The following is a 12,828-nucleotide window of genomic DNA, read 5'->3' as shown; positions in this document are numbered from 1 at the left end:
CTGACGAGTTTCAGAAGAAGTCTCTTTGTTTCTGGTCACTTTGAGCCTGTAATCAAACCCACAAATGCTGATGATCTAGATACTCAACTAATCTAAAGGCGGCCAGTTTTATTGCTTCTTTAATCAGTACAAAAGTTTTTAGCTGTGCTAACATAATTGCAAAAGGGTTTTCTAATGATCAACTTGCCTTTTTAAAATGATAAACTTGGATGAGCTAACACAACGTGCCATTGGAACACAGGAGTGATGGTTGCTGATAATGGGCCTCTGTACGCTCATGTAAAAATCATCTGTTTCCAGCTACAATAATCATTTACAACATTAACAATGTCTCTACACTGCAATTGTGATCAATTTGATGTTATTTTAATGGACACATTTTTTTGCCTTTCTTTAAAAACAAAACAAGGAAAAATAATGTGTGTGTGTAGATATATGTATAAATATATAATATTATGGGTATGTGAGACAAGGAAGATGTACCTGTCCATAGTTGTTTATTGGGAACCGAAATTGTATTAATTATCGAATGTTGTGAAACAAACAACAATTGTGTATTTCATTGTCTGTTGCCATTACAATCGCCGCCTAACCTTATGGTTATTCCCCCTTGTCCTCTTCAAAAGGACCACAATGGAAATAAGCTGTTAAGCTTTATTTTTGTTGTCCTTGAGGATTTTCTTAAATTGTATGCGGAGGTGTCACCAGCTGGAGGGACCTTATGTATGGATTTTTTACAAATTGTCAAATAAATGTAATCAATCCTGACCACCCTTAGACAGATTTGGAAGGATAAGGATTGTTCTCTGGCACTGTCATCAGACGATAGCTTAACTAATTGATTTGCAAATTACAACGTTCATTTGCATTCATCTAAATGTTGTGCCTTTCATCTCCCAAAAACAGGCTAGACTGAGTGGACTGAATAGGAACAAATACCAGTGTCTTTTATCTCTTTTTGTGTAAAAACCAATATCGAAGCAACATTTACTTATGTTGTATTTTTTAATTGGTCTTTTGTCTCTGAATTTTTACCCTTCAGGTTTTTGTTTGAAGCTTATATCAAAAGGATCCAAACCAGACACTCAAGTCAATTTAGCTCCTGTCTACTGCCTACACTAAAGAAGGAACATGCATGACTCATGTAGCTCGTGTTTGCAACAAGTTGTCTCTCCCTTGCAGAAACAGTCAGGCTCTTCAAGATGAAGACGAGGCTGTTATGAAGTCTCCTACTGCCTCTCCTGAACCAAGCGACGAAGCCGCTTGCCCCACTCGACAGGGCAAGGGGTGGACACCAAGCTCCCATGTACAAGAATCTAGACTGGGAGGTAGTGTGGACCAAAAGGAGCCAGATGAACAGCTACCCAACCCACCTACCTCAAACCAGGTCAGGAAATCCTGTAGTGTTAGCAAAAGTTTTATCTTGAGATGTAACTTGGTGTTGGCAATTTTCCTGGGATCCCACTGCTGACACCAATTACGCTTCATATTCCACTTTTGACACCATTTACCCTTGTAATCCCTTACCTAGTACCGTCTACATTGGGATCCTACTTGTAAACAGCAATCCGCTTTGGGATCCCACTTTGGACACCAATTTCCCAGGGAAATCCCATTCTTGACTCCAATTAACATGTATATTTATATATGTTTTCTGTGAATGTGGTGGTACCAATAAACCCGGTTTGTGTTGTGATTGTGTACTCAGACGGAAGCTGGTGTAGCTGAAGCAGAAAATTACGAGAACGAGCTGAAACTCGAACCAAAAAAGAGTGTTACCTGCTTGGATGACGGTACCCATTGAAGCTCCCAAGAGCCCCACCACCACCAAAGGTATCACTCCTATTTAGGGCTGTGACATAATGGAATTGTGGGTAACAATCCATTGACATGCATATGACAGCAATTAACGTTATAATTGTTATCATTACAAATTTAAGAAAAGATTCCTCATCAAATGAAGGGATGCTAGGTTGGAGTGGATTTTCACATTTTACTATTGACACAAGATTAGTGCATGAGAGAGATGGAATAACCTAGTTGTCACCTGCTGTTGCTGTTTCTGAAAAGGTCGAACTAGTCAGAGACCTCCACCATTTTTATAGAAGATTGATATGTTTATTCTCCCTCTCAATTCGCGCACTTAGTGAACTGCGCCGGAAGCAGTAAGTTGTGCTTGATCTAGGATCAGTTTTCCCTTTTCAATCATGATGAAAAGGATTACATGGACAGGGGCACCTTATCCTAGATCAGCACTCCTGAGACGCTTTGCGAATACGGGCCCAGGTCTGGGAGTTAATGGCATTAAGTGAATAATTAAACTCCATGGAGAAAATGAAACCAGTGCACACTGCAGCCCCAGGGCCCAGTTTTTAAAAAGTTATTTATCTAGATTATGCGTATCTGAATGGATTAAATGCAGAAAAATAGAAGAAATAGAATGGGAGTCAATCTATAGAATAGAATTCAAGTCAGTGATTCGTCCCTTCTATTAATTCTCCTTCTATGCATTTAATCCTATCCAATAGACTATGTTCAGATAGACAACTTTTGAAAAACTAAACTGGGCCCTGAGGATCAGAGCTTCCTATCTCTGCTGTTGTCATTGTAATCTGCACCTGGCGTCCCTTTATCAAGTTTGGGCAACTCCAGGCCTCGGCAGCCTGAATGGCGTCACACATTTTCACCAGCCCTAGCTAAAACACCTCAATAAGCTAAATGTATTCTAAACTGGAGACCATGATTCTTGGAATCAGCTAGGAGAACTTGAGCAAAAGTGTTACCAATCAGTCCCCCTAGGACTGGAGTTGCCCATCCCTGCTTTACATGACCAGAGAGGTAGAGGCGAAGCGAGAGGTTTTACTCGGCCAAAAATCTGTCTGCGGGAGAAACCCATTTTTGTTTTGGACGTCTATGAGAGATGTTAAATTACATGAGGCTTATTTGATCGAATAGAAGTTTTGTAATGTTGAGGCTGTTACAAATGTACTGCTATAAGTGGATGCACTTGGTATTCCGGCAGCTTTAAGAAAAACAACTTAGTTGTGGCTGTTGATTACATGCATACAGTTGGGCAAAAAAGTATTTAGTCAGCCACCAATTGTGCAAGTTCTCCCACTTAAAAAAGATGAGAGAGGCCTGTAAATTTTCATCATAGGTACACTTCAACTATGACAGACAAAATGAGAAAAAGAAATCAAGAAAATCACATTGTAGGATTTTTAATGAAATTATGGTGGAAAATAAGTATTTGGTCAATAACAAAAGTTTATCTCAATACTTTGTTAAATACCCTTTGTTAGCAATGACAGAGGTCAAATGTTTTCTGTAAGTCTTTACAAGGTTTTCACACACTGTTTTCTGGTATTTTGGCCCATTCCTCCATGCAGATCTCCTCTAGAGCAGTGATGTTTTGGGGCTGTTGCTGGGCAACACGGATTTTCAACTCCCTCCAAAGATTTTCTATGGGGTTGAGATCTGGAGACTGGCTAGGCCACTCCAGGACCTTGAAATGCTTCTTACGAAGACACTCCTTCGTTGCCCGGGCGGTGTGTTTGGGATCATTGTCATGCTGAAAGACCCAGCCACGTTTCATCTTCAATGCCCTTACTGATGGAAGGAGGTTTTCACTCAATCTCACGATACATGGCCCCATTCATTCTTTCCTTTACAATGCTCAGTCGTCCTGGTCCCTTTGCAGAAAAACAGCCCCAAAGCATGATGTTTCCACCCCCATGCTTCACAGTAGGTATGGTGTTCTTTGGATGCAACTCAGCATTCTATGTCCTCCAAACACAACGAGTTTAGTTTTTACCAAAAAGTTCTATTTTGGTTTCATCTGACCATATGACATTCTCCCAATCTTCTTCTGGATCATCCAAATGCTCTCTAGCAAACTTCAGACGGGCCTGGACATGTACTGGCTTAAGCAGGGGGACACGTCTGGCACTGCAGGATTTGAGTCCCTGGCGGCGTAGTGTGTAGGCTTTGTTACTTTGGTTACTTTGGTCCCAGCTCTCTGCAGGTCATTCACTAGGTCCCCCCGTGTGGTTCTGGGATTTTTGCTCACCGTTCTTGTGATCATTTTGACCCCACGGGGTGAGATCTTGCGTGGAGCCCCAGATCGAGGGAGATTATCAGTGGTCTTGTATGTCTTTCATTTCCTAATAATTGCTCCCACAGTTGATTTCTTCAAACCAAGCTGCTTACCTATTGCAGATGCAGTCTTCCCAGCCTGGTGCAGGTCTACAATTTAGTTTCTGGTGTCCTTCGACCCGTTAACCCAGAATCCTCCTCGTTTTAGGAGCTGGAAATTGAGGCAGAGGAACCGCAACCCCAACCATAATCACCAATCAGGGCACGGCCAAACGGGCCAGGGACGCAGCGCCCTTGTCAGGGGAGGAGGAATCTAAACACAGCGAGGAGGAAGAGTGATGAGGACAATGTGGTCCATTCTAAAACAGTTGAGTGTATACTAACGTGTGCGTGCGTGCGTGCGTGCGCGCGAGTACGTTTGGATACACCTACTCATTCAAGGGATTTTTTAAATTTTGACTATTTTCTACATTGGTTATGTGGATACTACAATAATAGTGAAGACACCAAAACTATGAAATAACACATGGAATCATGTTGTAGCCAAAAAAATGTTAAACAAATTAAAATATCTTTTATATTTGAGATTCTTCAAAGTAGCCACCCTTTGCATTGATGACAGCTTTGCTCACTCTTGGCATTCTCTCAACCAGCTTCACCTGGAATTCTTTTCCAACAGTCTTGAAGGAGTTCCAACATATGTTGAGCACTTGTTGGCTGCTTTTCACTCTGCGGTCCAACTCATCCCAAATCATCTCAATTGGGTTGAGGTTGGGTGATTGTGGAGGCCAGGTCATCTGATGCAGCAATCCATCACTCTCCTTCTTGGTCAAATAGCCCTTAACACAGCCTGGAAGTGTGTTGGGTCATTGTCCTGTTGAAAAAAATAAATGATAGTCCCACTAAGCACAAACCGGATGGGATGGCATATCGCTGCAGAATGCAGTGGTAGCGATGCTGGTTAAGTGTGCCTTGAATCCTAAATAATTCACAGACAGTGTCACCAGCAAAGCACCATCACACCACCTCCTCCATGCTTCACGGTGGGAACCACACATGTGGAGATCATCCGTTCACCTACTCTGCGTCTCACAAAAACACAGCAGTTGGAACCAAAATCTCAAATTTGGACTCAGGCCAAAGGACAGATTTTCACCAGTGTAATGTCCATTTCTCGTGTTTCTTGGCTCAAGCAAGTCTCTTTTTCTTATTGGTGTCCTTTAGTAGTGGTTTCTTTGCAGCAATTTGACCATGAAGGCCTGACTCACGCAGTCTCCTCTGAACAGTTGATGTTGAGATGTTACTTGAACTGTTCTTGCCATAATATGGACTTGGTCTTTTACCAAATAGGGCTACCTTCTATATACCACCAAACCTTGTCACAACACAACTGATTGGCTCAAACGCATTAAATTAACTTGTAACAAGGCACACCTGTTAATTGAAATGGATTCCAGGTGACTACCTCATGAAGCTGGTTGCGAGAATGCCAAGAGTGTGCAAAGCTGTCAAGGCAAAGGGTGGCTACTTTGAAGAATCTCAAATATTAAATATATTTTGATTTGTTCAACACTTTTTTGATTGCTACATGATTCCGTATGTGTTATTTTATAGTTTTGATATCTCCACTATTATTCTACAATGTATAAAACTGTAAAAAATAAATAAAAACCCTTGAATGAGTAGGTGGGTCCAAACTTCTGACTCGTACTGTATATATTGGGGCGGCAGGTAGCCTCGTGGTTAAAGCGTTGGACTTGTAACCCGAAGGTAGCAAGATCGAATCCCTGAGCTGACAAGTTAAAAATCGGTCGTTATGCCTCTGAACAAGGCAGTTTAACCCATTGTTCCTTGGCCATCATTGAAAATAAGATCTTGTTCTTAACTGACTTGCCTAGTTAAATAAAGGTAAAATATATCATGTGGATGGAACTCTGGTCTCCGGTGTGATTGCACCAGATGTGTAACCACTAGACCACATCCGCTAGACCACAGCCTCTCGTGGCTCACGTTGACTTGTATTTACTTACAATCAACCAATCAATCTTTATGGTCCCCGAGGGAAATTTAGTTTGTAAAAAGAGTAGCCATAGGGAAATTTGGGCAAATGCCAGATGGGCTTGGTGTGTGGTGGAACAGAATTGTCCTGTATGTTAGAAATGCACAGGGGAGTAATCTTTTTGGGGGGGAAATTATTGTTTTGGGTTAGAAAACAACTCCAGGCTATACTTGAACTTCTAAAAAAAAAAATATATATATATATATACTGCTCAAAAAAATAAAGGGCACACTAAAATAACACATCCTAGATCTGAATGAATGATATATTCTTATTAAATACTTTTTTCTTTACATAGTTGAAAGTGCTGACAACAAAATCACACACAAATTATCAATGGAAATCAAATTTATCAACCCATGGAGGTCTGGATTTGGAGTCGCACTCAAAATTAAAGTGGAAAACCACACTACAGGTTGATCCAACTTTGATGTAATGTCCTTAAAACAAGTCAAAATGAGGCTCAGTAGTGTGTGTGGCCTCCACGTGACTGTATGAACTCCCTACAATGCCTGGGTATGCTCCTGATGAGGTGGCGGATGGTCTCCTGAGGGATCTCCTCCCAGACCTGGACTAAAGCATCCGCCAACTCCTGGATAGTCTGTGGTGCAACGTGGCGTTGGTGGATGGAGCGAGACATGATGTCCCAGATGTGCTCAATTGGATTCAGGTCTGGGGAACGGGCGGGCCAGTCCATAGCATCAATGCCTTCCTCTTGCAGGAACTGCTGACACACTCCAGCCACATGAGGTCTAGCATTGTCTTGCATGAGGAGGAACCCAGGGCCAACCGCACCAGCATAAGGTCTCACAAGGGGTCTGAGGATCTCATCTCGGTACCTAATTGCAGTCAGGCTACCTCTGGCGAGCACATGGAGGGCTGTGCGGCCCCCCAAAGAAATGCCACCCCACACCATGACTGACCCACTGCCAAACCGGTCATGCTGGAGGATGTTGCAGGCAGCAGAACATTCTCCACGGCGTCTCCAGACACTGTCATGTGTTCAGTGTGAACCTGCTTTCATCTGTGAAGAGCACAGGGCGCCAGTGGCGAATTTGCCAATCTTGGTGTTCTCTGGCAAATGCCAAACGTCCTGCACGGTGTTGGGCTGTAAGCACAACCCCCACCTGTGGATGTCGGGCCCTCATACCACCCTCATGGAGTCTGTTTCTGACCGTTTGAGCAGACAAATGCACATGTGTGGCCTGCTTGAGGTCATTTTGCAGGGCTCTGGCAGTGCTCCTCCTGCTCCTCCTTACACAAAGGCGGAGGTAGCAGTCCTGCTGCTGGGTTGTTGCCCTCCTACGGCCTCCTCCACATCTCCTGATGTACTGGCCTGTCTCCTGGTAGCGCCTCCATGCTCTGGACACTACGCTGACAGATACAGCAAACTTTCTTGCCACAGCTCGCATTGATGTTCCATCCTGGATGAGCTGCACTACCTGAGCCACTTGTGTGGGTTGTAGACTCCGTCTCATGCTACCACTAGAGTGAAAGCACCGCCAGCATTCAAAAGTGACCAAAGCATCAGCCAGGAAGCATAGGAACTGAGAAGTGGTCTGTGGTCATCACCTGCAAAACCACTCCTTTATTGGGGGTGTCTTGCAAATTACCTATAATTTCAACCTCTTGTCTATTCCATTTGCACAACAGCATGTGACATTTATTGTCAATCAGTGTTGCTCCCTAAGTGGACAGTTTGATTTCACAGGAGTGTGATTGACTTGGAGTTACCTTGTGTTTAAGTGTTCCCTTTATTTTTTTGAGCTGTGTATATATGTTTTTTTTTTAAATTTGAACAAATTGTAATGGACCTAGATACAGTTTTTTGAAATAACTACAATTTTTCCAACCCTCAAATTGATTTTTATTAACAAATCGGTACATAAAAGGGAATTTTGAAATTCCTCAAGAATACATCACTGAATCATCTTAGTGCATTTACAGATGCTGGCGCGTGATAAAACGAAATGAGCTACTATGAGATTATTTCCTGTACCTTGTCAAATCTTCTACTCTATGATCCCCTCCCCAGTTGCCGCATCATAAAGGCGTATTGTTCTCTGATGACCTGATAACATAACAAAGCACATGTTGGCAGCTATTCTACTAAAACGACTATTCATAGGTGTTCTAGTAGTTGGGTTAGAATAAGGATCTTTAAAAGGCTTATATCAGACTGGGTAGTCGTTAACTGAGCATTTTCCTCCCTAATGTACTCATGCCATGTAGCCCTAAAATGTCAACGTTACTCAAGAATGGAATGGTAGCTATTTTTGCATGAAGTACTGGAGGGGCTGGTAGCTTTTTTCCCATGTCATCAACACAGAGGCATTGTGACCTTGCAATTTATCATCCATTAATTTGTATGTGGCAGTGGCGGTCGGTGCCGTTTTAAGATGAGGGAGGACAAAAAATGTTTTATGAGGGAACCACACATGTGGAGTTCATCTGTTCACCTACTCTGCGTCTCTCAAAGACACGGAGGTTGGAACCAAAAATCTCAAATTTGGACTTATCAGACCAAAGGACAGATTTCCACCGGTCTAATGTCCATTGCTCGTGTTTCTTGGTTCAAGCAAGTCTCTTCTTATTATTGGTGTCCTTTGCAGAAATGTGACCATGAAGGCCTGATTCAAGCTCCTCTGAACAGTTGGTGTTGAGATGTGTCTGTTACTTGAAATCTGAAGCATTTATTTGGGCTGCAATTTCTGAGGCTGGTAACTCTAATGAACTTATTCTCTGCAGCAGAGGTAACTCTGGGTCTTCCTTTCCTGTGGTGGTTCTCATGAGAGCCAGTTTCATCATAGCGCTTTATGGTTTTTGCGATTGCACTTGAAGAAACTCTCAAAGTTCTTGAAATTTTCTGGATTGACTGACCTTCGTGTCGATGGATTGTCATTTCTCTTTGCTTATTTGAGGTTGCCATAATATGGACTTGGTCTTTTACCAAATTGGACTATCTTCTATACACCACCCCATTTGTCACAACACAATTGATTGGCTCAAACGCATTAAGAAGGAAAGACATACCACAAATTATTTTTTAACAAGGCACACCTGTTGATTGAAATGCATCCAGGTGACAACCTCATGAAGCTGGTTGAGAGAATGCCAAGAGTGTGCAAAGCTGACATCAAGGGTGGCTACTCTAAAGAATCTCAACTGTTTTAGACTGGACAACATCGTGTACACTTAGCAAGCAGTTTACCATTTTTCGAACAATTGTTTACAGACAGATTATTTCATTTATTATTCACTGTATCACAATTCCAGTGGGTCAGAAGTTTACATACACTAAGTTGACTTTGCCTTTAAACAGCTTGGACAATTCCAGAAAATGATGTCATGGCTTTAGAAGCTTCTGATAGGCTAATTGAAATAATTTGAGTCAATTGGAGGTGTACCTGTGGATGTATTTCAAGGCCTACCTTCAAACTCTGTGCCTCTTTGCTTGACATCATGGGGAAATCAAAAGAAATCAACCAAGACCTCAGAATTTTTTGTTTTAGAACTCCTTTCTATCAAAGGGAAAACCCAGTCCACTTCCAAGAACCCAGTCACCACAGGGACAGCGACGACGAGGACGATTCCGCGAAAGATGTGAAGGAAGAGGAGGATGTGGATCAACCTGAGTGTCCGTATGGCACAGACTGCTACAGGTAGGATGCACACCACAGGATATAAGGGATTGGTAATCGTGTCTCAAGACCATTTATTGTCAGTAATGGCAAACATCAGAAATAAGTAGCCTAATAGCTCCTACAATTTCAATAGGAAAAGAGAATAGAACCTATTATTATAGCCAGTTCTCCCCTGTAAGAGGTATTATGACCTCAATGGAACTTTCTGGATACAGGAAGGTTAAATAAAACAGTAAGGCAGTAATCAAGACTCAGATGACAGGAGAGTGTCTGAGTGGACTCAATTTGTTGGCCTCCATTTTAACCTTGAGCAGTTGACATCGGCGACCAAAGTGCTTGAGCAACAGGAGAGGCTGACATTTTAGTCTCATTGGCATTTGACAATACTAGTAGCCCTTTGTAGTAAATCAAGCAATTTTCCATGTTTTCTTTCCAGGAAAAACCCTCTTCACTGGAAGGAATACAAACACACCAAGAAGACTCCAGGTATGTTAATTTATACCTGAGAGAGAAAGACATGCTAACCTCTCACCGCCCCTCAATTGTTTCTTAGGTTCCATTTTTGGTTCCTTTCAATGCAGAAAATAATCAGCCGCACATCCAATGAATCCAAATTGTATGCAGAGCAGAGATATAAGAGAAACCTTTGATCTGAAGCAATGCTATAAATACGTCTATTGTGCAGATGCCCAACAATTTTATCTGGGCTATTGAATTCAGTTTGTTTTTATCTTTCCAGATTTAGTCAGACAGTGATGTATATCCATCCACTGTAGCACTAGTGAATACACTGTACAAAAGTATAATCCATATTCCCCTCCAGAGTTTAAAGAAGCAAAAACGATTAACCCAATTGCCCTCCGTTTCTCGGATGTGACGTCAGCAGGATCTTTAAGCTCATTGGGTAACATTGACTTCCTGTAAGGGAGGTGCTTAAACTCAATTTGTATTGCCTCTGTTTACAGACTCATAGTTATGATATTGAACATAGCTGTCATTACCAGAAACCTGGAGTAGGATGAAGTTGCCCCTGGACACTGATCTTGTGTCAGTTTAGCATTTCCCCCACTAATGGTTAAGGTAACGATCGGGGAAGGGGATGCTAATCGTAGATCACATGTGGACAAGCTTTTTGTCTCGAGGGCCACATCAGGATTTAGAAATTCATTGGAGGGCCGCACAGATTTTTTTTTTTTAAACAATTTGTTTGTCAAAATCTATTTTGCATTATAATTTATATTTATAATGCCCACCCACCACCACCACCAAACCTCCTGCGGGCCATCAAACCCCCCACCCCTGTTCTAGATAATTACATAGGGAAACTTCATCCCGGAGCATAGGTCACAGGTTGGGTAGGCTACTTTTTAAATGCAATTCATTAGTTACTAGTTACCTGGTGAATTACTTTCAGTTACTTTTGGATTACTTTCCCCTTAAAATGCATTAGAAGAAGACTTGTGGTCAGACTCGCTCAGGTGGAACAAACTTAAACTTTCCCCTTTTTTCATTGCTGAATTGAATGATACCTATCTGAATCCTGTTATGAGTGAATGTAATAAAATGCTGTGCTGTTTTTGTGGAACGTACCATATAATATTGATAAAGACACAACCGATGTCTTGTGCTAGCATCAATGTAATTATACAGCACGTAAATAATACTCTAAATGGCCATTAATAATTCTATACAATCCCTTCTGCAGCGATAAAGCCGGGTATCATACAACAACAATGATGATGAGTTTGGGGACGATGACCGCTTCATCAATGATGAGAGCGTAAGTGAAGACTCTTGACTATGAGCCACCTGACTCAGACGACAGTGGCAAGGAGGACCTCAAAAGACTCAAGAAAGAAGCCAAGGCCTTCACAAATCTGAACTACTGGCCTAAACTGGACCAATCTCCCCTTACCTGTTTTTAAACTAAGCATGCTATTTAAGCAGGGTTGAAACGTGTTTGGGAATACCTTTTTTCCTCTTCAAACACACTTGGAATCCAGCAGGTCTAGAATCTCAAATAATATTTGTCTCCCTGTGCTGGGAAAATTGTCAGCAATTTACCCCATCAGTTGGGAAGAATCAATAATGGGATTCTTGACTTGATGTCATATTGCTGGCTTTACCTTTTTAAGTAATTGAATTTATGTGTAATACTTTCTTGGGTAGTAATTCATCACTAGCATTTTTGAGGTTTATGAATTCTTGATTATTGGTTTGTTTGAATAGTATGGACAAGCAGTAAAACATATATACAGTGCCTTGCGAAAGTATTCGGCCCCCTTGAACTTTGCGACCTTTTGCCACATTTCAGGCTTCAAACATAAAGATATAAAACTATTTTTTGTGAAGAATCAACAACAAGTGGGACACAATCATGAAGTGGAACGACATTTATTGGATATTTCAAACTTTTTTAGCAAATCACAAACTGAAAAATTGGGCGTACAAAATTATTCAGCCCCCTTTAGTTAATACTTTGTAGCGCCACCTTTTACTGCGATTACAGCTGTACGTCGCTTGGGGTATGTCTCTATCAGTTTTGCGCATCGAGAAACTGAAATTTTTTCCCATTCATCCTTGCAAAACAACTCGAGCTCAGTGAGGTTGGATGGAGAGCATTTGTGAACAGCAGTTTTCAATTCTTTCCACAGATTCTCGATTGGATTCAGGTCTGGACTTTGACTTGGCCATTCTAACACCTGGATATGTTTATTTTTGAACCATTCCATTGTAGATTTTGCTTTATGTTTTGGATCATTGTCTTGTTGGATATCCGTCTCAGGTCTTTTGCAGACTCCATTAGGTTTTCTTCCAGAATGGTCCTGTATTTGGCTCCATCCATCTTCCCATCAATTTTAACCATCTTCCCTGTCCCTGCTGAAGAAAAGCAGGCCCAAACCATGATGCTGCCACCACCATGTTTGACGGTGGGGATGGTGTGGTCAGGGTGATGAGCTGTGTTGCTTTTACGCCAAACATAACGTTTTGCATTGTTGCCAAAAAGTTCAATTTTGGTTTCATCTGACC

The 12,828-nt window shown here is 41.7% G+C and overlaps 1 protein-coding gene across 1 annotated transcript; it reads left to right on the top strand.

Annotated features, from left to right (window-relative positions):
* Positions 1–7,094: 7,094 nt before the first annotated feature.
* Positions 7,095–12,117, top strand: LOC135520328 (aprataxin and PNK-like factor). Its single transcript, XM_064945791.1, is given in 5 exon segments — positions 7,095–7,162; positions 9,685–9,816; positions 10,235–10,288; positions 11,512–11,592; positions 11,594–12,117. Coding segments are annotated over 5 exon segments (465 nt in total). The 3' UTR covers positions 11,724–12,117.
* Positions 12,118–12,828: the final 711 nt, after the last annotated feature.

The sequence above is a fragment of the Oncorhynchus masou genome, chromosome 4, assembly GCF_036934945.1.
Source record: "Oncorhynchus masou masou isolate Uvic2021 chromosome 4, UVic_Omas_1.1, whole genome shotgun sequence".
Taxonomy (NCBI): domain Eukaryota; kingdom Metazoa; phylum Chordata; class Actinopteri; order Salmoniformes; family Salmonidae; genus Oncorhynchus; species Oncorhynchus masou.
The sequence above is the reverse complement of the archived record's forward strand: the minus strand, read 5'-3'. Positions and strand labels throughout refer to the sequence as shown.